The 25,202-nt window shown below is 52.6% G+C and overlaps 3 protein-coding genes across 3 annotated transcripts; 2 read left to right on the top strand and 1 right to left on the bottom strand.

The window, feature by feature from the left end:
- Window positions 1-1,750: 1,750 nt before the first annotated feature.
- LOC108863683 (dentin sialophosphoprotein) lies at window positions 1,751-13,317 on the top strand. The gene is made up of 9 exons (XM_029110508.1): window positions 1,751-2,062; window positions 5,652-5,784; window positions 6,048-6,501; window positions 6,690-10,048; window positions 10,873-10,998; window positions 11,764-11,866; window positions 11,965-12,046; window positions 12,619-12,717; window positions 13,168-13,317. The coding sequence occupies exons 1-9, from the start codon at window positions 1,751-1,753 to the stop codon at window positions 13,315-13,317; spliced, it is 4,818 nt and encodes a 1,605-aa protein (XP_028966341.1).
- Window positions 13,318-14,909: 1,592 nt separating this feature from the next.
- Window positions 14,910-17,033, top strand: LOC114827998 (uncharacterized). The gene has a single exon (XM_029110509.1). The coding sequence runs from the start codon at window positions 14,910-14,912 to the stop codon at window positions 17,031-17,033; it is 2,124 nt and encodes a 707-aa protein (XP_028966342.1).
- Window positions 17,034-17,211: 178 nt separating this feature from the next.
- Window positions 17,212-23,809, bottom strand: LOC100897912 (phosphoribosyl pyrophosphate synthase-associated protein 2). The gene is made up of 9 exons (XM_018638151.1): window positions 23,730-23,809; window positions 23,212-23,264; window positions 23,073-23,105; window positions 20,200-20,266; window positions 19,410-19,578; window positions 19,194-19,313; window positions 18,457-18,573; window positions 18,029-18,181; window positions 17,212-17,893 (listed from the first exon to the last, which is right to left on the bottom strand). The coding sequence occupies exons 1-9, from the start codon at window positions 23,807-23,809 to the stop codon at window positions 17,585-17,587; spliced, it is 1,101 nt and encodes a 366-aa protein (XP_018493667.1). The 3' UTR covers window positions 17,212-17,584.
- Window positions 23,810-25,202: the final 1,393 nt, after the last annotated feature.

A 25,202-nucleotide genomic window follows, 5' to 3' on the forward strand; every position in this document is an offset into this window, starting at 1 on the left:
TATCAAGTACATATCAACCTTTCGATTCAGCCGCGAGTGGGCTCAGCCGATCCAGTGGTCACACGCTCCCATTTTCCGGGCAGTGGCTTTGTTGACTCCGAGGCAGTGCGATTGAGCTCTGTGGTCGGACCCAGTTCGATTGCGAGTTCTTCTGACGTCGAGTAGCAGTCATTGCATTTTTGATTCCGTGCTTTTTTCGGCCGGAGCCCGCCCCTAATAGCTCAATATAACCCTATGTATGATAGCCGAAATATACTGTCTGGACCAGGATCAATATGATATCACTATCAGTCGGGAAACCTCACTCTCACGCTGGCGAGTCGTCGGCGTCGCCGGACAGAGTGCCCTCACCGACGAAATGGCGGCAGGATTGACTACCCTCAAAGAAGGGAATCGCGAATGTGTGCCAAGTCAACCGTCTGCGGCAGAACTTCGCTCTCGCTATTTCGCTCCATGTTTTCGAGGAAATTCCTACGGAGCATATCGACTTCGCTCCGAAGGCGGACGTCTCAGGAGAGCTTTCACAGATCGCGACCGATCATCGCAAACAAGGCTCGCACGATTTCCGAAATACGACGCCGACGGGTCTAAAGTTTGCGCTCGCAGACATGGGCCGCATTTTCTCTCTTTCGAGAATTCGTCCTCGAGCCGAGTCTTCTCACGGAATCAACAAGCAACAAAGAGGCACTCCCCAGCAAAAATTGCCGCTCAGCTCGAAATTCCAACCATCAAGGCCTTAATCGAATCCTCTCGCCTTGCTGCACATGCTCGCGTTGGCTTCTGACGAGCTCAGCCATTTCTGGGATTGATGCCGCTTAGTTCCTACTGCGTGACGTCTCGGCTAATTTGGATATCCTCAGAAACGAAGGTGGCGAAGGCTTCCGGAGCCTAATCAAGCACAGGATTATCGCTCATGGGGAAGAATTAAAGACGCCCGCTGCGGGCCAAAAACAGGGGTTAACAAGAGAGAAAATAAAGGATACGACAACTCGAACCTCTGATTTTCGAAGGGATTCGGATGTGAATCTCAAAGTATGGGGCCTCGATCCTCTGCGGACGGTGTGAGTCGGCTACGATTGGTCAGCAATCACTTTGCTGTGTACCACGGATCTGGGTCTAGCTGGGCGCTGACCCGCGAGCGAGGGCAGCCTTCGTTGACGGCGCGAAGACCGGAAGCTCGTTTGATCCGTGTTTCGAGAGCGACGCTGATTTCAGTGATGATGATCCTGACGTCCAGATTGGGTTTCTGCTCGATTCCATTCCCGACTGGCGAGAGATCCTGAAATGGCCACACATTTGCGAGATGGAAGCTGTATTGTTGGCGTCCTGAGCAATGTATCGCGGCTGGCATTTTGACTGCTTCGTCTGCCGGTTCATTCTTCTCCTCCTTCGAGCTGTGCTCCGAGGACTATGGCTCTTTCAGAATGAATCAAAAGTGGAACAGAAAATTCCCTCTATTGGCTTCAGTATTCCTCATGGGAGGAGATTTCTGACGCTCGGAATCGGAGACATGATACGCATGAAGCGTACTTCCGGAGCCGAGCTCAGCTTCGCAGAAGTGTGTAGTGCCCCATAGGAGAGGGTAACACCAGCGTGACCCAGTCCCGAGCCCCACGACGGCTCCAAAACAGCGCACTACTATCTCTGCGTTCTCATGGACTCGTCGTGTCCGTTTCTCGTCCGCCCGGAGTCCTGCCCCTGTGTGCTCCCTATGTTTATCCTTTGAATAGCTCCCCTACTTTGTGCCTAAATGACAGCCGAAGCGTCGCAAGCAACGCCCGCGCCGTCCTTCCAAGACTCGTCGAATTCGCCGACGATCCCTCAAGATTCAACGACCGAGAAAGCGGAGGAAACGGGTCGTTCGATATTTCGGAAGTTCTCCATTTCTCTCGGAGGTCGGAAAAATTCGACGAAGTCGCTAGAGGTTTCCGAAGGTAAAACTGAGAGTGTGCTCGGAAGTATTTCATCGTCTTCGTCCGCCCCGACTGACGCAGGAAACGATGCTCCTCCTGACGAAAAACGAAAGCCCCTATCCGAGGGATCAGCAAAACAATCGAAAAACGTGAGTGATGGGCCCGCAGATGAGTTCACCTGCCCCGCATGTGATCCAGAGCTCGGCAGGAGGACTTATTCCTCAAATTGTTCGAGTAAACACTACACAGAGTTCGAGGCTAAGGTTGGGATAGGCAACGATGGGTCATCGAGCGCGGAAGCGTGCCCTTCTAGTCTTGCGCAAATGTGCGCTTTCAATCCTAGCTTGACTCGGTGATTGCAGTCCCTTGAAGCCGTCTTTTGCCCCGGGAGTTTTACTTCATGGTTCCGGATCGCGCAGAGATGCCGCTCGAGCGGAGATTCTGGCTTCCGATTCTGCAGCCCGTCGATGGTTTCCAAGTTCCAGCGATGAGGAGCAAGTCCAAGAGCAGGTCGCTGTCTAAGAGTCTGAGAGCAACCGCTTTCCGCCTCTGCTAGATAATGGTGAAAGAGATCCATGTGAGAAGGATGACAGCGCTTATACATATTTGATTGTTTATTTTCAATTCGAAATCGATATCGACATTATGCACGATGCCGATTCCCATGCTGTGCCGATGGCACCAGGACAAAAACGGCGTCGATAATGCGATCGAAGCGCAGCGGGTAACGATGTCGAATTCATTGGAATATCACTATTCGAAGTCTCAATCGAGCAACAGGGCAACGTGATTGATGAACGATCTCGCTATCGTTCCGGCCAGACTCATTCCGATTTGGCATATGCAACGTGTATGATCAGGGAGAGCATAACCATTCCCCAATGCGCCAAGTTCAATTTTCTCTGGTCCGCGGAGACCGCCGTCTCTGGACAAGGGATCGAGTACAGCTAATCAGACAAACGGCGCTTTCGCTTTTCGAAATATTCCGTGAGTTTACCGAAGCATCGTGTACATGTACTATGTAATAATCAGCTGATAATTATGGAGATCGTATCACCTTGTCCTCTCCGCGTCGGGAAAAAAAAGGGACATTCCTGGCGAAGCACAGCGGTAATATATCGGGCCGAAAATTTCGGAGCAAAACAAAGAGCAGTTGTCGACCCGTTTGTTCAACCCTCGTCTGGAGCTTGAGGGAAAGCTCGCGAAAGGGTGGAATGAAAATTTCTCCGTGCCCCGCTCCTGGATGAATCCCGCTGGCTAAGGGCCCGTGTCCGTGCTGTCGCAGTTCCAGGCGCATGAATTATTAAAGTGTCGTTTCGGTCTGAATATTTGACCATCAACAGCGAGCGAACCGGCTGCTCCGATAAAAGATACGATTTACGAAGGCCGCAAGCTCGATGAGCCGTTCGCGTCGGGACATCATGGGGCTTTTTTGTCTGCGGACGAGGGAACCCTCGGAATTCGGCAGCCTCTCTCGAAAGCGATGAATACTTCATGTCGGAAGCCAGTAATGTCCTAAAGACTCCCAAAGTGAGATCATGGTCTCGTCTACACACCAGTCAACTACTCAATTCACAAAAGATGTATCGATATTATACTGTCGGTGATTGAATCAAGGTCATCTCCAGCACCCGGATGTCGGACCCCATCTCGCCGCTTTTGGTTCGGTCTTTCCCGAAATCAGTTCTCCACGGCGAAAGCACGGTTAATCAGCGAGGGCTTCCGAGGCTTCGTATTCGAGCGCTATCCATCGACGCCATCGAGAATGGAATTATTTATGGATTCAAGAATAACATCATTTCCATTCGATCTCAGTTCCTCATCGATATCTCATGATCCGGATTCTGTAGTACACTCACGACAATGGCCCGCCATGGTCGTGATGTACCGCGGCGTTCGGGGGACGCCAGATCCCGCCAACGACCTGCCGGATGCGTTCTGATTTGGAGCCGATATATTCCTTGCCTTCCTCTACCTGGCTTCGCTCAAGTCTGATTCGTAGGCCATCCCCGAGGGGCGTGCAGTCAGCGCGCCCACCGCCGTGAGTTTTCTCCACCACGCGCGAAACGAAAAAGCCTTCGTAGTACGCGTTTCTCCGAATAGCCATGAGCGTTCAATACAAGAGAGTCGGTCTCTCACCCTCCGTTGCTATGCAGCTCCGGCCGCAAGTGGTCACGTTGAGACGGAACTGGCTCGGTGTCGTTCGTTCGAGCCGAGTTCTCTCAGGCATCGTGCTCTGTTGTGGCTTGAACTCGGCGAACGATATCGCCAATACAACGTTATTACGCAAGTTTTTGGTCCTCGGCCCTCTCGGCTTCGGTATCGTGAGTATGGGAACTAATTAACTCCTTGAAATAGTCGCAAGCTTCCCCACCGTGTTTCGGCGGCAGGCAAGAGGTTCGACGCTGTAATCGAATTGCGCTCAAGCTTCGTACATCTCCTTCTACTATGGCGAGCCAGCTGAATCTACGAAATTCGAGGACGTCGACCAGTCGGAGTCGCTCCTAGACCTGACTGAATCCTCCTGTCATCCAACACTCAAGAACGAAACCGAAAAAGAGACGCATATCGCGGGAATCGTTCAAACTCCTGGACCATATTCTCCTCTGCCCGCAGGAACGCGGAAGAAAATCCGGAGGCCTCGAAAATTCCGAGAGCACTAAAGTTCTCGTCTCAAATGACGTCATTTTTCAAGAGTTAGGGCGTACACCGCTTCCGGACCCCGACGGCGCGGCGTACAGGAAACTGCCGGTTGCGCTGGGATCATAGATTGGCGGCTTCGCCTTATGCATCGTAGCTGGCACGCGGTCAGGAAACGGGCGAGAAGTTATTTACCACGCGAGTTCCCATTTGTCAATCTATTCATGATCTGTATCAGACCATAACTCACGCTAAGGGAAATTCTCGTCGAGAGCATTACCAAGCGCCGGATCAATGAGCGATCTCATTCGGCGAGCAAACTTTTGGTCATCATGAGTTGGAGCGAATTTTATTCCTTATTTCGAAATGTTCCGAAATTGCGTGTGGCTCGGATCCCTTCTCCGTGAGCCATTCTGAATTCCGGGTCATCGAGAATCGCAGCGGATGTCTTTCTTAGGCCTGAGAGCCTGCTCCTTCATCAAACTATCGTATGTGAGGAGGAGGAAGAGCAACAAGAGGGGAACTTCAGAAAAAAATTCGAATCCCTACCACGTCCCTCTGTCACGCTCGTTTTTCTGAATGGGAAATACTGTGAACCCGTCTGAATCAATTAGGACCCGCTCGGCTTAGAGCCGACACTGCCAACGAGGACCATTGGCCAATGATTCTTCTCGAACTCCAGGCATGCACAGGCTTACGCCCTAGGGTAGACTTCCGATGGTTTTCGAGATACTCCGTATACGAGAGAAAAATCGAATATACATATAGTACAGGCAGTGGACGCTCCTTCTGGTGCAGGCACGGCCAACTCATTGTGTGAGCTTGTACAGATCTGCTCAAAGCAACGATCGTGAAATCGATAGAATGAGGCGAAGACTGCCCAGAAAGGAATACGCACCCCTTCGCCCCGCACCGACCTGAATTCATCGTCCGGAGAGTTCTTCCGTTTCTGGCCACTTACGCGGAAATGCGGGAGAGAGTGAACAAACCCTCGTGCTCGTTATCCGCGTCTCATTCTGACGCGATACCGATACCTCGAATAGGCTGATTCGTCGCATTCATGGCCCGCATTATTCTGACTCGAGCGTCTCATTTCAGGCTGCAGAGCCCGAGGTGTACTTGAAGTCCGGGGACTATCAAGAAGGAGATAGTTCCGCCGTGCTCGACTTCGAGACAGCTGCAGCAACGTCCACGCCGATTGGACCCAATTCTGTCGCAGACGACTCAAGAGGTGAGTTGCGCAAATGAGATCCAACTCGCCAGCTACAGGCGGAGGAATCGAATTGCAAGCGAGCTCGCTGACTTTGAATCGAACGTGCGATTGTCTCTAATTCTCGCCTAGGATAAGGCGAGAGGGATGGCCCGGATATGAGCAAAGTCTCCAACAAGCAGAACCCCCACAGGCCTCGGTGATGCTCGCAATAGAGGTTTTGGGGTGTCGTCCGGACGATATCCTTCATTATCCATACCTAAAGGTCATTCCTTCTGTCTCAGATTCGGCATCGGGGGGTGACGTGATTCAGAACGAGGCTAAAGGGGCAAGAAGAAAATCATCGACGACCTCAACAGCATCCTCGGGGAAAAACAGTAGAGACAAGACGACTGCACCTCTGGGGGATCATGTGAACAACAACGAGAACAAAACTTCCGACGACGGCGACGATCCGAAAAACGGCCGACATAATGAACAATCTGACAGCGCCGAAAACAACGCGTTGAGTGTCGGCAAAAGCGCCGCCAACAGCAACACCAACAATAACAACAACACCACCGACGTCAGAAAAGATTCGACGACATTCAGCGGAGCGCCGAGGGGCAAACGAACCGGGCGAAAGTTGAGCGACTTAAAGGCGGTGCAAAAAAAGGGCGAAACTCTTCTGCACAGGAAAAATAACTCGAGGGGGCGCTTCAAGGGGGGACCCACGAGGAGCCAGGAGCAACGGGTGGGGTGAGTGGTCTATCGACCCCCGTGTGTGGTCGGGGTCTTGAACGTGTCCGCCTTTTTGAGAATATAGACACAAGGAATAGATGAAAGATTTTATTATTCTGTTCCGCGTCAGGACAGAAATTCTCAAGCGGTTTTCGCGCAGAAACTGCGTCGACTTCGATATCTAACGAGTTTCTTTCGAAATTCAGGCTGACTTCGGAGGAAGAACGAGAAACGGACACGTTCCGAGAAACTTTCGACGACATCCATGAGACGAGTGTGGTCGACCTTCGCGCAGCAGCTTTTTTGAATCGCAGCGCGCCCGACCTCAACTCGGCAGGTGGTGATAGTAGTCAGTTTCAGTCTTATTCTGAGAGCAGAAAGCTTAATAATACTGCGGGCACGTTGGGCGTTGCACGCAGCCGATTCGGTCATTCGTTACATGACCTGAACGGCGAAAGCGTCGCAAGCCACAGTCAGCGTCGGAGTAAGTATCGAAGTCATGACCTTGATGACGTTCATGTAGACGTTGCAGCGTTGAGCGGAGGTAAGTCGAGCACGCGTCGCCGAGTCATCCTAAAAAAATCAAACCTATCGACTCGTACTCGACATAAATCGAGCACGACAGTGGAAACCGCCGCAGTGTCCCTCATCGACGCGTCGGGTGAGAACGTCCACTTCAGCGAAGAACAAATCGACAGAAAATTCGAACGGATTTCGAGCGGCGCATCCGCGTCGGAACGTGCCGTTTCGAGAAGCTCGATGTCGCTCTCAATCGCGGTGTCCGTCAAGGAGATCGAGGACATCACAACGCAAACCAACGCGTCGGGCGACGATGGTTTTGATTCGAAAAACGCGCCTGCTGCGTCAGCGTCAGCGGCGGCGGCGAAATCTTCGAATAAATCGATGGAGGAGGACGACGACGATCTCGAGACCACGGCCGACAAGGAAAACAGCAACCGCTCGGGAAATTCTGAGGAGCGCGTGACGAGTTCGGAATCCATCGATAACGAGAGGATGCGTGCCGTTATCAGTCCGGGTGCCTCCGTCCCGATTCTCGATAGTGAAGGCAACGAGGTCGGTGACATCGAAGTCGGAGTTGCCAACTCCGTGGAGGAAATGCTCTCCACGGTTAATGCGGTTACGAGCGCCGTTTCCGATAGCGTGAACACGGTCTCACGACGAATCGGGGCCGAGGAACAGAACGCCAACAAAATATCGGAGATCGCAGCCGACGGAACCCAGTCGTCGAAACAGACCGCTATCGACGACGACAATGTCGGGACCGAAACTCCCAGCACAGATATCGTGGGGCTGGGGAACTACGAGAGTGACGTCACGACGCCGGGTCTCGAGCAGACAATCGAAGTCAGCGTTGAATCCACTCCCGAAAACAAATTCAACGACGAGGAAGGCGGCGAAACAAAGGACGAGGAATCCACTGAGGAATCCGAATTTCTATTGAGCGCGATCTCTGAGAGAGGAGAAAGCGCTTTGCCAACATCCGATGATCTCGACACGGAAATCGAGAACCGTGGACTGGGCCAAACGGATCATCATGAACACCCGGGCGATGAAGATGACGACGATCGAGTCGAAGACTCCGGAGTGGTTTTCATCGATAACGGCCAAACAGTCTCGACGCAATCCGCGACGACCACGTCCGCTTCTCCGAGTCCATCCGCCGTGGCGCAGAGAGGTTCAGCCACCACGGTCAGAACCCCGAGAGGAGAATCCGAGTTGAGGAATACTTCGGCCTCAAGCCAAAAGACGCCCATACCGGCGGAGAGGAGGACTTCGTCAGCTGCTAGCGGACCAGCAAGTCCGAGAGCTTCGCGAAATTCCTCCGCTCGGGAGAGCCCGCGATCCGGGAGATTTTCCGCAGCGTCCTCCGCGAGAGATTCGAAGTCGTCGTCCGCGAGCTCGACGAAGCCAGGGCCACCCCCAGTCGCCAAAGACGAGAAACAGGACTCGAAGAGCGGAACACCGCAGACGTTGGCGGGCGGGCGAACTCGAACAGTCACTCCCGCCGACACGAAGCCCTCCTCGACAAAGAGCCCCCCTCTACCGAAAAAACGGAATTCTGTGCAATCAGAGAATTCCGGGAGTGGTAAGAGCGACACATCCCGTGGAGCAGCGGGAACTTCACAGCCGAAACCTCGCTCTGGAGAAAGCACCGCGGGTTCAAACAAGAGGTCGCCCCCCAATAGGAATTCCCGACGTGGTTCGAAAGAAAACCTGCCTGCCGATACCCGGGATGGCGATCTCTCTCAGGACGTTGCCAAGCAGCCGGTCGGCGGAAGCTCCCAACCACCCCCAGCGATCACTCCGAGAGCTTCGAAAGCAACGTCTCCGAAAGGTTCGAAGTCGACGTCGCCGAAAGGGTCAAAGTCGACGTCTCCGAAAGGGTCGAAGTCGAACTCAACGAAAACATCGAGGACCAGCTCGCTTGAGTCCAGGGGCTCGTCCTCGTCGAGACCAACGTCGGCGAAGGCAAGGACGAGTGCCGGGTCTGGGATTGCCCGCGAAGGCACTTACGTAAAACAAGCGGACGACAATCGAACCACTCCATCAGAGCTCATAGAGTCGGCGAGAATCATCGTCGAGGAAACCGTTGAACGAGCCGCGAGGTCGCTCAGTGCTTCGCTCCATTCGGCGAGTATGTCCAGAGAGGATAGTAAGTCATTAACGACTTCGGAGGACGTCGTAACGGTCGTCGAGGCGGCCGGCAGGACGGATTCGAGGCTTTCGAATGACACCGTGATTATCGAGAAAGGAGACGACCTTGTCGTCGCCGGGGATCGGCACGCCGTTGACACGATTGCGTCAGAGGATGTCGGAATCCCCGCGGCAAACACGCACCCGGTCCCACGAACCGACGAGCCACTAGAGAGGGATCGAACGAAAGGAGACTCGACCAGTAAAATGATCCACGCAAAAAACGCGAGGAACGGTGCCGATGGCCTCGGTGAGGCAAGAAGGGAACGTCGAAATGCCGAAGCCCCAAAGCAAACTCGCATCGCTGCCAACGCTGACTCAGTTCAGAGCGTAGACGAAACAGATTCGACAGGTCTGCGAACTCCAGACTCGAAAACGACGACGCTGGATGATTCAATGTCTCTTCCGAACGACTCAGGTCATGCCACCGAGGAGGACCGCGGTAGCTCTCCTGATATTCGAGGTAGCGATATTATAGCTGCTATCGCCAGCGATCCCCACAGCGACTCCGCCTCAAGCAAAAAATCAACGCGAACTGTAAAACGCGCCCCCAGAACGCTCACATCTCAAGCTCCTGTCGCGGTCCCCATCCCAAAAGCCACTACCCGCAGCACTCGCAAATCTCCCGCCCGAAGCCGTCGCAATAAATCCCCTCCTCCGCCAGAAAAGTACCTGAACCGTCTGAAGCGATCGAAGTCTGAAGGGGTCGCACTTCACAAGCTCCAAACGCAGAGCGGCGACCAGACCGGAAGTCGCGTGAACTCGCGAGCCTCCGAGGGCGGCGAGGGTCGGCTAAGCCGTCTGCAGTCGAAATCTGTCGCCGAAATTGAGCAACAACGTCACGAAGAGAGTACGTCATTGTTGATGAGAAAATCGCCCCGCTTCGGGAAATTGCCCTGGTGCAGCACTGAAATGAACGCCTTGGAGAGTCGTTGCTGCCCTTCGACCAACTGTTCAATTTTCTATATGACCGCCATCCATCACGTCACCCCGTTAGAGTGATCTTTGGATGGAGTGTCGGTCGGAGGGTCGTTGGATCCGGACACGGAATCCCGTTCGAGTTTAGACATCGACATCCTATGATGAGGTCTCAGAGAGTCTCTCGTAAGCTCATTTCCGAGCTCCGTTGGAGAAGATATCCTCTCGTAGACGTCTGAGTGGCCAGACGGCTTATTGATGAGTGGGACCTATCTTCAATGTTTCGTGGGGGGGGGGCGGGGATAATCGGGATCGATTGCGCTCGAAGCGGGAAGGAGGGCAGGGAACGGGGGGCAGCGACGACTCGCGGGGCCATTCGCATGTTCGGTCTCCTGTCTGCACCAGATCGTAGTCTATCAGAAACCAGCGATTCGAGTGCGGAACTCGAGTGCCTGGGCGCGTTCGTTGATCGGTGCCGTGATATTAGTGTCGAGAGAAAAGTTTGAGATTGGTTGGAGTCTCCTGCACCGTTGCACTGGTTGGGTCTCTACCACAGAGCACTGAAGGAGAGTTCACCCCCGTGAAGCTCACGCAAATAGTAGGTAAAAACCTCTGTGTGTGCATATACCTCACGGGGAACTCTCTTAAAGCTTATCGAGAGCAGAAACGCATATTTCGTGAATCGGGGAAGCCACTGAATATGACGGGGGCGGAATAATCGCGGGGACGACGAAACTCATCGAATATCTTCTTTAGTGGAGAAGCTTCGCGCTAAACTCGACACACTCCGTTCCGAACGACAAGAATGCGAAGTGCAGAAAGAGGAAATGGTCAAACACGTGAGGAGTCTGCACGCCAAGCTAATCCAGGAGAAGGAAGCAGGTAAGATATATAATGAGCAAAAGAGACGGATGAGACAGATAGAAGGCTTTTGGCGATGTTTTGCTTTTCGCCACGCTTTCATTACGCCCAACGTAATAGGCTTTCGCTGCCCGTCGGCGGCACCAAATCGCTCCGTCGACTCGGAAGACCAGCAATTAATTGGCCTTTCAATCGGGAGTCCCGGCAGCTGGAATGACCAATCAGCTCTCGTTCCGTGCTTAGGTAGTGGAGCAAAGGAAAGAAAATCACCACGCAGCGTCTCGAAAATGTTCTCAATGTCCCGGAAACCTCGATTGCCGAATATATCCCCTGGATGAGGCTTTTTCCGAGAGCTCTTTCCGATAAGTCTCCCTGGGGTCCCACTCCTGATTCACGTTCCTGATTTCTTTTGTTTCTCCGTTCGCAACCTCTCGTATTAGGTTTGTGAATGATTTTATAAACTCCTCTCTCGACTGCCTCGTGCTGGACTCTTTTTTTTTGGAAGCTCCGCTCTCGTAACAGATGCGTGGGCACTTACTCGCGAGAAGCCGGAACGCTATTTTCATAAAATCTCTCTTTACGACGCCCGTCGACGTCGTCGCCCTCTCGAGCTAGTTTTGCGAACACTGCTAACTCAGTCGGCAACGCTGGGAAGCTGCCATGCCCAATTCGACTAGCTAGTTCCCTCTGGCTGGCCTTGACGCAATACCGTGAAGAGATTGCGAGAATCGATACGTCCCAAAATCACGTATTAACGCGCCCCTTTCACGCAATAAATTGAACTAGTCCATGAATTGTGGAGGAAGCGGTATCTGGAGGAGAAGAAATTGACCCCGAAGATCGAGGAAGAGAGCGCCAAATGGAGACTAGAGCTTGAGAGGATCCATAAGTGAGTATGCCGGCCGAGAGCGTTTTGAATTATTATTCAAGCCTCCGGGATTTTTTTCCTTGTTTGCATTATCATTAATGGAATACTGGGATCCGCAGGGATATGATCACGAAGGTTGAGGGACGAGACCCCAACGACGCAAAATCACCGTTTTCGCGGCTGGAGGAACCCTCGAACAAGGTGTGTACATACATACGTATGACACAGCTCCATGAACTCCATCGGAACAAAATTACCGGGAAACTTCCATCACGGAACGCTTCACGCGCATATTATGCGAATTGAATCGTTCGTCTCGCACGCACCGCCGTGCAACGGGTCGTAGCAGCCATCGGAAAGATGCAGCGAGGCCGAGTTTTATGCGACTCGCATGCAGCTGATGCTCTCGATGAGGCCTAACGTCTACTCGAGCCTCAATCTCGCGCACCGACGTCACCGGGACCCATCATTCCAACATCCACGCGAGCGAGCAAGCAAGCAAACATGTAGCCTACGGAGCCGCCAGTCTGCCCGGCCTCGTTACTCACGGACTGTAACCGGTTACTCGTGGCCTATTCGACTTTGATCGGCATCTTTTTGCGCTCTATTTACCCTGGATTTCGGGCCGAATTTGCGACTGATCCGAAAATCCAAAGTGTCCCATTGACGACCGAGCACGGGGTGGGAGGGGTCCAGGAAGAACTCATCATGCTTGTAGGTACTCTTGCTCAGTCCGCTGCAATGGTTCGGAAACTGAGGATTCCCCTTTCCAGGTGTCCTACAAAATTATGGTTGCGAGGTTGCTGCAGGAAATTGAAGATTTGAAACGGAGACTAGAAACCACCAAACTCAGGCTGGGAGCTGAGGCCAAGGCGAGTACCAGTTTTCATTCACTCCGAGTTCTGATCTCACCGGTGGAACTATGTTCCTCTCTGATATCTCTCGATGTTGAGCGCAAAGTATAAGTGGTGTTTTTCCCGTCGCTCCTTTCTGCCTCCAGGAGATTCAGGGGATTATTTCAGGAACAGCCTGCTCCCTTTCGCTGATAACTCCGTCTTGTCTAATCTCTTCTCTTCACTGGCTGAGATGTCCAATTTTTACCTCGTATCTCGGCAGTTCCTTCGTCCCTCCCCCCTACTGACCTTCTGCGCCTTCATCTGCCGTTTCTCAGTCGCTATTAAAGGCTGAGGCCCTCTCGAGAAACTCCCGGAGTCGTCCCGGGGCATCGAAGGGGGAATTAATTTCTCGCAGGGGAGCCTGCGGAATATTCCTTGGGAGTTCGACCATATGTTCCAATTTGTCGAACCCGTTTCTCCTTGCAGCTGAGAGCAATGGCTGAAAAAGACGTTCGCACGCTTCGGGAAGATCTCATCCAGAAGAAAATTCAGGTGACCTTAACGAGAAAGGAAACTGATTCTGTCATCGCCCCCTTCTATCGAGACACAATTTATTCCCTACATCCTCTGATGTGATTCTTGGCGAAGCGTTCGCACCTCGGCTGAATCTTCGACAAGGAGTCAGAGTTTTAATCCTCGACAATCACACACTGTGCACTCTTCGTCCTCGAGTAGAATACGATTCGTCCCGAGTTTCTCGACGAGGATCCATCGGAGCGCCGACCGCCCTACTTTTAGAGAGCGCTCCGATTTTCGAATTTGATGGGGCCTGAGGAAGGTCCGTCTAGGGAACCGTGTGTCGTTCCCTTTAGCATGATAGAATTTCAAGCGGGAGATCCGAGAGGAGGGGCGAACAGTTTCAATGGCAAGGAACCGAACGCCGCTGTCGAGTTTGTTGAGAGCTGGAACGAGGAACGAAATCGATTTGGAGTTCCTTGGAGTTTTGCATGTTCCAATACTCTCGATCGAAGCCCAGGTGTGTTTCGAAGGAGAGTATGTGCGGATTACGATGGACTGCTTCGATGCGGAGTTTCGCTCTCGAGGAACCCTTGCCAGACAGAGAAAGCGAAGAACGATAGAAACGAAGCCTTGCGAGCGAAAGAAATGAGCTAGTAAGAAACACGGAACGAGCAGGGCCGCGGAGTTGTATGTGATACGGAAGACTTACCGAATTGTTCGGTGATCGTTTCCTCTAATAAAGTTTCGCTGTGAAATGTGCCCAATCGCTTTCATTCCTCAATGCATACCGCCCTCGCTCTAGCGCATCGCACATGGTCCTCAACGTTCCCCGCACATGCAGAATGTGGCTGCCTCTCACGGGATTCATCAGTTGGCCACGGGGGCAGGCTTCTTCCGCCTGGAATAGATTCCTTGAGCAATATCCGAGGTTTTGCCTCCGCGTGAGGGAAGGAGGCGCCAAACCTATCAGCCGCAAAGTCGAGTGTCACTCTGCGTGATTTCTCTGGTGACCAAGCGCAGCAGGAGGACCCTTCGAGGAGTGAAGAGAGCCCGATGTCACGTCACTGCGGCTGCTCGACGCCAGGTTAGTAAATTGATTCTCAGCTCAAACGTCCACAGACGGGGTTTGTTTGTCCAAGGTAATCCGCCCGGAGGCTTAACATTCTTGTCCAGTCGATGCACAACCCATTGTGGAGCAGACGGATTCTTCAAATTCACGAGCGGAACCTATCATCTTACGAGACTTCGGGAAGCCAGCCCGACTCCGTTATCCACTCCACAGCTCAGCGAGCTGACGAGAAAGGCGAGGACGCATCATGACAATAATTACAGAGTCTGACCCCGACTGCACCGGTCCGACAGCCTCAGACCGAAGGAGGAAGTCTGAGGAGAACTCCTGGACACCATGAGATTTCTTCTTCTCGATTCTCCATTGACAGTCGCTTATCATCCCGCCCCGTCAGATCCGAATCCTCCCGTCAAATCACAGGATCTGCTGTCACAGGCGGTCAAACAGGCCAAAGCTAAGTGAATGAGAGAGTGTTCGTTCTATAGTTGGTCGGTTCGTTCACTCACTTAGTTTTGGGAGGGTCCGTAAGCGCTGCCAAAAGCAGCGAGTGGGCTAGAACCAGTTTCCCCGGGCTGCTCTCTCGTCAACACAGCACAAACAGACTCAAGCCGGGAGACTCGGCTCTAAGCAGTGTGTCGCAATGGACGACGACCACCGCTTCATCGAAATCCGTGATACCAAAGAGTTTGCGTATACGATAAAAATTCCTCGGAAGTACGACTGGGCGGTGCACGACGGACCGAACAGCTCTCTCTGTGATCTCACGCTAGAACTCGACGATGGACAAGTGTCTGTGCACAGTGATGTTTTCTGCCATTTCAGCCAATTCTTCAAAGCCATGTTCTCGGCAACTTGGCTCGAATCAAAAACGCACAGAGTTCACTTCCCCAATATCGAGTACAGATCCATGCGCGCTCTCGTGGACATGATCTACGCGGGGGAATTCCTTCTGACGCATTACAACATCGAGCCGATATTCCAAGTGGTCCACCACCTGCAAATGGACGAACTTCTCGGATATTGCTGCGATGTCCTCATCGACAGTCTGGAGAAAACGAACGTCATCGCCTTCCACCAGCTAGCGGCTCGCTACACGCTCGGAGGCCTCCGCGAGGAGTGTGTGCTGTACGTGCTGGAGAATTGTAAACATCTATTCGAAGACCAGGCTTTTCTCGCCGAGCTGCCGTTCGACCTCATCGAGACCGTAATGCAACGCGACGATCTTTTCGTCAAGAACGAGCTCGACGTCCTCACCATGATCCTCAGTTGGCTCCAGGTCGAAACGCACAGGGACGCGAACAAGATCGCTCTCTTTGAAAAGGTTCGCTTCCCTCAGCTGAACACGAATTGCAAAAAAGTCCTCAAGGCCCTCACTCCTCTGCTCGTCGAGTCGACTGTATATACGGACTTCTGCAAAAGCCGCTTCTGGCTCGACGATATTCCGCGCTACCAACTGCGGCCGCGCAAGTTCCAGCCAGTGCATTTGCACTACGTTCTCAAAGTGAATTATGTGCAATTCGGAAAATCTAATAGAGCGTACGCGCTATTCCTCTACTGCAATATCTCAAACCGAACAACTCTACTTCACAGCCACGAGTACGGCAAACGAAATTCGTACAACTCGAATTTCGGACCGCACGAGTACGGCGATGGCTTCACAGTGGTAGGTCGATTCGCTTACCTGCAAGAACGGATGATTTTGCGGGAGGGCCGGCGGGAATTCCTGCGCATCACTCGAACCAGCCTCCAACCGAACAAGCTGGGCGCCATCCAGACGCAGAACATCTATTTTCCGGTTGCGGATCAAAGCCTGTTTCAAGTTGGGAAATTGGTCGCTCTCGAGGGCCGGCTTGCAAGGCTTCACGTAACAGGATCGGCTAACCGCCTTAGTCCCGACGAATTGCGTGAGATTCGAACGAGTCTCAACGTCGACCGGATAAAGTACGGCCTCGATAATATCAACGTGATGCAGCTCGATCTCAAGGCGAAGAAATTCGAATCGGGGCCCTCATTGATAGAGAATAACGCTCAAACAACCGAACCGTGGCTGTTCGCCTTGCTCGCCGATCGGATGTGCAAATGGATGAAAGGAGACGAGTTCTCATTCATTCTGAGCAGCGCGCTGGACGGGCTGAATTTCATCGCGAGAATCGACCGCAATGGGAAAGTGAGCCGCATATCATTCAAGCCGGATCTCTTGAGTAGGCGCACGCTGCGGCGCGGGATCCACGACATGCTGCTCATCGAGAACACGCTGTTCACCTACGAGTATCTGGATATTTTCAATTCGGGCGACAACCAGGTCCGGCGGCGTATTCAAGCGATGGACGCGAGAACCCAGGAGTTCACGGGCATCATGGTCATCGACTGCGAGAACAATGACGCCACGGCGAAATTGCTCTTTTCGATTTGCGAAATGGATGTGAATAAATTGGAACTCTGCGAGATCCGCGGCGAACCTCATCTGCTTGTCGTACCCAACGGATATCAGCTGGGAACGAAGAGTTATTTCGGTGTATTCCAAATCATGAGAGAGATGGCAGAAAACGGAGACAGTCTCAAAGTGAGAAAAGTGCGACTGGATAAATTGGATATCGACGAGTTCCAGAAGATGCCCGAGGATTCGTGTGTCAAAATAGAGAGCGCCGTTGTACCTGTGGACATGCACCCGTGCGAATATTCGACGTTCATCCACGACCAGCTCCATCGGCTGGCGGATCATAACTTATCAGAGTTGGAGGCGCTCCGGAAGTTTGCGGCTTAAAAGCGAATATTCGTCTTTGTACGATACGTAAACAGCTTTTGTAGATATTGTATTGTGTCCGGAAAGCCGAAATGAAGAATTGTGCCGCAGTCCATGAAGTGAAATTTCTCTTGCCACGGTCAGAAGTAGAATATCGGATAGGTACTCGAAAACAAAAGCAGCTCTTCAGACCCGGGGAAGGAGTCAGTAGACTTTTATTAGAGAACTTCTTCCGAGATATTATTCGTCCGTCACGTCCGACAATCACGCTCAGACGAAGGTGGCTCAGAAAATACTTCTCCCGTAGTTCGATTCTACTCCAATCGGATGGAGTGCGTGAGGTGAGGATTCTGACGCCCCGTAACAAACCCATTTTCAGGGAGATCCCGTGTCGATCACGGGCGGGATCAGGAGCACGATCATCTATTCCGTCACAGCTACCGCGTATAATATTGTATTTTGATCACTGTCGAACTGAATTTTTTACACGAGTTCTTCCCCTCACCGTTCCAGCAGAAACATCTACGGGAAAAATAGGTAGTGCTGAAAAATGCTGTTCGGCGGCACTCGCTTCAATCCTCGAGCGTAACATTGCGGAATAGATAAGACATCGATTCCTTATGATGAATCCTCCGAATGGCCTCTGACAGGAGAATAGAGATGTCTACGGTTTTGATTTTATGGCACTGCATCTTCTGGACCTCGTGAGGTACGGTGTTCGTCACAACCACTTCATCTATCGGCGAATCGTCGATCAGTTGAGGAGCATCCGATGAGAGTATTCCGTGGGTAGCCAGAACGTAGATTTTGTAGGCGCCGCGTTCCTTGAGAACCTCGGCGGCCACCACGAAGGACGCCACGTCATCGATCATATCGTCCACCTAGAAGTCGTGGAGAAAGTATTTTTCGCAATCATACCCATTCCTAGCTTTGGAGAGCTCTCTTCAGCTGCGGGCGACCTCTCGGTCGGGGGCTCACAAGGCAGCGAGATGGAAACCGATTATTTAGATGCCTACCATGATAGCGATCTTGCCTCCGACGTCACCGACCACGTTTATTGGTGGTTTCTCTTTCGCCGCCATTAGGGGCAGCGTGTTAATAGCTGCCGTTGTCCGAGACGATGTGGGTGGAGGCGAGTTACGACCATCAACCATTTCACTATCGCTTTCCTGTACCAGTTCGCAAGTGATTAGAGAAAAACGGCATCGGATACGACGATTCTCGCGGAAACGAAATAATGCGGGACGGAAGCAAGAGGGGTGAGATAGCATGCAACGAACGCGAGCGAGCCCGACTGACGGACGCAAGAACACGAAGGCTCTTCGTCAGCAGCTTGGACGTCTCGTGACGAACCGACATCGAGGCGAAGGCCTCCCAAAAAAAGGCCTACGGTTATTGCTCGCACCTCGGCCTCGACGTCTTCTTCTCCTTCTCCGCACTCTACCTTATGTTCTCCATGGATGACTGCGATTCCCAATCGCAGTCGCTCGGCGTACGAAGTCGCCTTGTTCGCCGAGGCTGGATTCCGAGCGACAATGACGGCATTTCGGTAATCTGGAATCTGGAAACGAAGAGGAACTCCTGAATGTTACGAAAATTACTCGCGGCCACGGATCGCGTTCACGTCATCGTTAGAGCCCTCGAGGTAGAACCGTGCCGAGACCAGAATTCCCACGGCTAGATCTCCGACGGTCGCTCCCTCGATTTATAACCGTCAGCGATAAGGTTCGATATTTCGTTCTCCCAGCGAAAAATAGGCTCTCACAAGCAACAAGGGAGGAAATTAGTTTCCCAACAAACTTTCCCGAACATTCGATCGGACCTCAGGACATCGATCGCAATGCCCCTGTTCCTGAAAGCTAGATTTCGAACGGAAGAATTACGAGCTCCTCGCGCCGTCAACAGGAAAGTGCGACTCTGACGCATCCATTGGAACAATACTGCACGACAAGTCTTTCCCTTAATACCTTGGATTACTCCGGCCAAATACTAATAAGCTCCAGTCACACAGTGGGGATGGCCTCTGCGCGAACACGCAATATGTTTCCCGTCTGTGCGGAGGAGCTGAACTGCAGTCTGATCGAGGAGGAACTCATGATCTTTCGATTGACGTGCTTCTGATGGGAAAGAAGCAATTCGAACCCGAATCTCGGCCCCGCGCGGTTAGTTCTTTCCACTCACGCAATCAGTGATGTATTGCAGCAGGAAGGGACTCGCTCGCAGGTTATCTACGGGAATGTCGAAGAATCCTTGAATTTCTTTCTGATGGAGGTCCATTGTGATGACGTGCGTCAGACCCGCCTGCGGAAAAACAGTCGAAAAGTTGGTCGTCTTCGCACAGGGAGTCTGTTATTCTCCTCGGAACGCTCGGGACTGCCGTCTAGGAGCCTCACTTACCTTGACCATCATCTGCGCTAGCAATTTCGAGACGATGCACCCTCGTTTACGCATCTTGCTCTGCTTAGAATACGGAAGGTAGGGAATCACAGCTACAATGTTGCGTGCCGCCGACGTGCGACAACAGTATGCCATAATAAGTAGTTCCATGATCGAGTTGTTCACGTCTCTGAAGAGATGAATTTAAGAGTTCGCTCAGCTTTAAACTGACACGAGTCGGAGCTCATTACGAGAACGCTCGCAAACGAGCCGGCCAGCTCGTCGTTGTTTCCCTGCTCATCAGGCACAACGGATTCGTTCGAACGAACTACACCGATAACGAGGCGTTGCCACGGCTGGAGCGACTACGACGACAACACCAGCTACCTATTACTGAAACCGCCGTCACGCGTCGAAGCTTCTCTCAGCGGTTGGGACGATGAAGTCGAGCCCAGTCAGAGAACAAGACGGAACGCTTTGCCTAAATTTCTCCCTGGAGAGGGAATTTGAGACCCCGCTTTTCCAAAAGATTCAGCGGAAACTAGCGACAGTGCCATCAGCGTCGAGATAGCTAAACCAACATGTACTCCCGAGTCGGGGGTCCCGACGGGAAGTTCCCGACACGTCAGGCTTCCCCGTCAGGTCGCATTCTGAGTCGGAATTCCTCTCGGAGTAGCTCGGGTTGTTTTTTCCTGGCATGCTGAAGTCTTGTGGTTCAGAATCTAACTGTCCAAGGCCAAGCTGAATTTTTCGTTGGTTGTTGGATTTCCTCAGTTCATTAGGTATCTTACAATAGACGACGGAAACCTACTTTGATCCAGTCTGAATGATGTAGACATCTCTGTTCCGAACCGACTCGGCCATATCCACCAATGTTTCTGAAAAATCATTCTCGCTTCAGATTCCAGACCTCTTCCGTCAAATCCGTGCGGTCATCGATCCGCAATCGATAATGGTAAGCATGCGAAGATGACCCACATTTCATGAAATGAGTGAATGTCATATGACTCTGCACGATTGGAAAGTTCCGAACTCTGGAGTCGAAGTCTCTACCACCTGGATACAGACTCCACAGCATGTCCTCAAGATTTTCGATTCTGAATGCCCGATAGTATGAATTCATGTCCGAACCCAGGGGGCGATAAACTTTTTTTCGGGCTGATCCACACCGCCAAGGTTTAACGACCCGGGTACTGTTATTCACATTGCTTGCGAGGACGGACCCATAGAGCGAACGTACCCAGGAGGATTAAGGCCGAGTACCTGCGTTTCCGTAAGGAATATTTTTCCGGCAGCGGGGATCGGAGCCACACCGCCTCCCGCGCGAGCGGCGTCGTTGCGGCTAACCACGTTGTACGAGTAGTGACAAACGCGCTAACCACTCGACCACCCGTCAGTGGGGCGGGGGGGCGGCGATATCCGAGCATAAATCTGCGAATGACAATGATTTCCCTCGCAATACCGCTCTACTAGGATCATCTTCCACGGTGAGATGCGCAGCTCGATAAGACCTCTTGTCGATGAGAGCAAGACACGTTAAACAAAGATTCACTCAAATGGAGGATGGGGACTCGAGGCTCCTGTGAGTCGCTTCCAAGAATCCAAGTAGCTGTGTCATTCACCTTGAGAGACGACTCAGGCATAAAACCCGACCGCTCGAAGAAGCCAGCCGGACAAGAAAAAAAATTCTCCCCGGAGTTTCTGTGCCGGTTCTTGGGAAGTTCGGCACCCCCAGCATTGAGCGAAACACCATCTCTAGGGCCCAAGACCATTCGATAAAAGCCTCGTCGCGATTTCCCGCCAGGACAGACGAACTGGCCCAATACTATATGTGGGGAGTAAAACGAGAAATCTGGAGCTCCAGAATTTTCCAGAGTTGATGAGCGCCTACGAAGCGGAGAAACGGAGAGGCGCTGGGAACCCGAAAAAGAGTGCATTCTTGACGGAACGACGCGAATTATGAGGAACTCTCTCCTCAAATTTCGGAGCGCTTGATGGATACAAGTTTCGGGCTTCACGGGTAGAATGTTATACCGCGCGGAAGAGCAGCAGCTTTCTCATCCCGATGTTGTTCCTCTTTACGCAAGTGCGTCAGCCAAACTGTTCAATGATGTAAAGCCGGATGTTTGCGTCGGCGACGTCCTGTCCTAAGGCAGACGATTCCCTGAACGGTGCTGGTAGGGTGGGTTTTTATGCACTTCGAGTGCTGCTTTTACATCGCCGGAGCTTTCAGTCTATTTTCGCTCACCCTCAACGGTAATCGCAGCAGCTTTTCACCTTCCCGAGCTCTCGCTTGAGGTTTACCCGTTTCTGTTGAAAGCGAGAGAAAGGCACTTTGAGAAACGCCACCCAGAATGCTGCAAACTCGGACTCAAACGCGAGTCGTGGACGAATGCTCGACCACGAGCCGGAAAAACGTTTCGACGCCCAGTCGACACCGTGCAAACGTCCAGAGAATCGCCCGGACCGCGTTCGTCCGCACTTGGACGGGCTTACACAAGAACTCAGAGCTGTTGTGTGAGCCGATAGGAGTAGCAGCTGTCCGCGACGTCACCACAAAAGGGGAGTCGGAGTTTGCAAGTGTCACGAACGAAGTCCTCCCCCACTTGTCACCCCACTGACGTGGCCGCCCGTCGAAACTTCACAAATGTTCCAGGACTCCGTTCGTCATCCAGATCCTCCCATGGTGCTGAACAGAAACGATTACCGTGTGAAATCACGCCAGATGGACAAGAGCGGTCGGCTCGACAAATATGTGGGGGACGCAGTTTTCGCAAATTCGGCAGCGAATCTCATTCAACCCAAGTTCCGCGTTCTCGCTTCAGGGCGTAGCTAGGCGTCTTTCGCAGGAAAGGCCCCTCTTCGGATTTAGGCTAACACTTGCTGACTTCTGGCTTTCGGGAGACGTGCACGCTCAAGGTAGAATTCTGATTCCTCCGGAGAAGCAATGGCCTCGCCCCTCTCCATGGGGAATATCTCACACGGATGGAGTGTGCGGTCAATGCATGGCGAAAGGATCGAAGGTAGGCTAGTATCGATTCATGGGTATGAATGTCTGGTCTCCTCGGGACGCCCGCATGGCTAGAGATTCCTCTAGACCCGCGCGAACAATGCGAGAGCAGCCGCACAATTTTCCATGAGTATATGATGCTGAAGGCAGCGATCATCAATTCCATCTGGAGCCCTCAAGTTTTACAAACAGAGGCTTCGGTGGACAGAATCGCGAGGAAGCTATGATGCTCCTTCGCTCCGGAGACTTCTGCTTATCGCTACCGCAGCTCAACGAGGGAAAATTGATACACTGAAGCGCCGTCCTCCGAGGGGAGGAACTTTGTGTTTTTATTCGCGACCTTGCATCGGGGAAACCTCTGGTCAGAGTGGCTCCTTTCTCTTTTGATCGATCACCGCGGGTCAGCGGAAGTACTTGACGCTGCTGACGACCTCCAACAGTGAGCTGAGTGCATTCCATGGTTCAGTCGAACGAGCGCAGGTCCCGCAACTTTGCTCTGCGTCTCGAGTATTGGGATGCGGAGCAAACGGAAGAGACGTCCGCGCCAAGTGACCAAATCACTTCAGAGTGCCTTCACATTATTTCCCAATCTGGACAGATAGTGCAAGCCAGAGCGTAGCGAGCCCACCGGTCAGAGCAAATACTCGAGTACCTACGCTCCCGATATTCCACACGAAGGCACCACAGGGTCGCGGTAATATCGCCAACTGATCCGTCGAAGATGAGCAATGCGTCGGCTTTCCCCTCGGTTCGTCTCTCGCTGACTACGACCTGTCTCTCCGGGAACCGAGCAGGAAAGATCTTTCCACTCACCTCTATTTTTGGCGTGAACCACAGAGCAACTGCCTACACGAGTTCCCAAGCGCCTGGAAAACATGAGACATTGAATGGAAGCCCCTTCTTCTCCCCTTGTAGCGATCTGTCATGGCTCCCCGTCGATGTGAATCGGAGGTCTTCGGTATATGGCAGAACGTGCCATAGTTATCTCGACTCGAGTTATTTCTTGACTAATTAAAACATGATTCGACTTATTGACAGATGGGAGCCGTTCTGAAAGCTGTCCGACCCTATTGCTCGCGAATATAGAAGTCGATCGCGAGAAAACAGTTCATTGGACCACAGAGACGATCCTGTCATCGATGAAGCGAACACATCAGGTGACGCTCCTCTCAAGGACTCCGGATATCGCGCTCGATCGGCGCATCCGCAGGACAGTCTCCGAAACGAGCTCCCGCAGAACAGTCTCCGAAACGTCGGTCACGCCGTCCATCGAGCAATGCGTCTGACAGAAGGTCGGCCAAAGCTCCTGGAGAGAAGAATGACAAACTTACGCTGCAATTTTCTCCGCTAAATCGATGTGGGAATTCCCCGCGAGAATGACAATATCCGATGGACTTGGAAGTTTAGCCATATTGTTGCGCGTTCGATGTTCTCTGAGAAGAAACGGCGCTGTATTCATAGCCCTCCGCCTGCCAGCCACGAAGTCCCTATCACGGAATTCACGAAGAGTCACCGCTTGGCGCGTCGCGCGTAGGGGCTGACGCACGCACCACGAAACAGAAAAGACTTTGTCTTATTTGCGCTGTTGCCGTCGATGAGAACGACGGTCAAACACGACAACAACAACAGCAGCACTGAATCCGGATGAGGGGGACTCGCTGCGTGGTCGACGAAATTTTCCACCGGGAGCTGGTGGGTGCTTCTCTGGACCGAAAACTTCTGCACTCAGGTGCACGTGGAATCAAACGAGGAAACACCACGGAAGATTCTACAATCCGAACATATGAGAACAGCGGATCCGAAGGCGACGGACCAGAGCAGACGACGAATCGGCTGCTGTTGCCCTCGGAGCTGAGGTTCGCGCGGCGGCAAGTTTCAAAACTCCGATGCCTCACTTCACTTACGCGGAGACGTCCGAATCTGTTCGTCGTAACCCGAGCCGGGGAGTTTTTTTCGGCAACGGTCAGGATTCCGGAGTTCTTTCTTTTTCTTATCTACGAAGAGAAGACACGCGCTTTTTCCGTTCACGATATCACTGCCCTCTCTTTTTATCACGTGCATGTTTCGGACTTGAACAATCGTCTTCTCTCTCGGCGCGATCGCGCGCTCTGTACTGTTATCACAGATATCCTCGTTTCCAGAAATTTAGCACTCCCCCGCGAAACGGGACTCGAGTTCTACCAGGTGCAGCTTTATCTATCGTCAATTTCTAAGGGACACAACAATTGAGCCGCGCGGCGGGTGACGGTGCCTCCAGCGAAACTTACGGTGCATGTCCTGATCTCTCCATCCCGGGATGCGCGGCCTCGACACGCACAAGCGGCCACTTGATGCGAGGAGAATTATCTTCCTTTACCATACAGACGTCTCCAACCCGGATGGAGCGTTCTGAGCTTCCTCGAAGGGTGTTCGCCGTCCGCAGCTGGAGCAGATACTCACGGTACCATCGAACCGAGAGATGCTTGGAGTACGCCGTGCGATGAGCGTGCTCCTGCCGGAGCTCTTTTCCGCCGGGGACCCCGTTCGGACCCAATTCGTCGAGGGGTATGATGGTGGCGAACGACGAATCTATCCGGCCTCCCCGCAAGAAGTCGGCCGGCGTCAGAGGATTGACATCGTCAGGTTCGGTTGAGGCATGGGTGATTGGTCGCTCGTTGATCACTGTGGCGAGCTCCGCAATGATCATGCGCAGCTCCTCGAACTGCGCCCGAGAGTTTTGGTGAGCGCGACCTCCACCGTCCCGACCGAACGCTCATAGAAGCCGCCTTGCCGTAGTGCTCGCGGTACAATGAAACTTCAAGTGA

The sequence above is a fragment of the Galendromus occidentalis genome, unplaced genomic scaffold (genome assembly GCF_000255335.2).
Source record: "Galendromus occidentalis unplaced genomic scaffold, Mocc_1.1 scf7180000076600, whole genome shotgun sequence".
Classification (NCBI taxonomy): Eukaryota; Metazoa; Arthropoda; class Arachnida; order Mesostigmata; family Phytoseiidae; genus Galendromus; species Galendromus occidentalis.

Bases quoted from the DNA above. Each gene is read 5' to 3' on its own strand.
- LOC108863683 (XM_029110508.1), top strand. From the start codon at position 1,751: ATGACAGCCGAAGCGTCGCAAGCAACGCCCGCGCCGTCCTTCCAAGAC. The intron at 10,999-11,763 runs GTAAGATATATA...AAATTGAACTAG, and splicing joins AATCCAGGAGAAGGAAGCAG to TCCATGAATTGTGGAGGAAG. The intron at 12,047-12,618 runs GTGTGTACATAC...TCCCCTTTCCAG, and splicing joins TGGAGGAACCCTCGAACAAG to GTGTCCTACAAAATTATGGT.
- LOC114827998 (XM_029110509.1), top strand. From the start codon at position 14,910: ATGGACGACGACCACCGCTTCATCGAAATCCGTGATACCAAAGAGTTT.
- LOC100897912 (XM_018638151.1), bottom strand. From the start codon at position 23,809: ATGGCTAAACTTCCAAGTCCATCGGATATTGTCATTCTCGCGGGGAAT. The intron at 23,106-23,211 runs GTGAGTGGAAAG...TCGACGGATCAG, and splicing joins GGTTCACGCCAAAAATAGAG to TTGGCGATATTACCGCGACC. The intron at 18,574-19,193 runs GTGAGTGGAAAG...CTTCGTTTCCAG, and splicing joins TGCAATACATCACTGATTGC to ATTCCAGATTACCGAAATGC.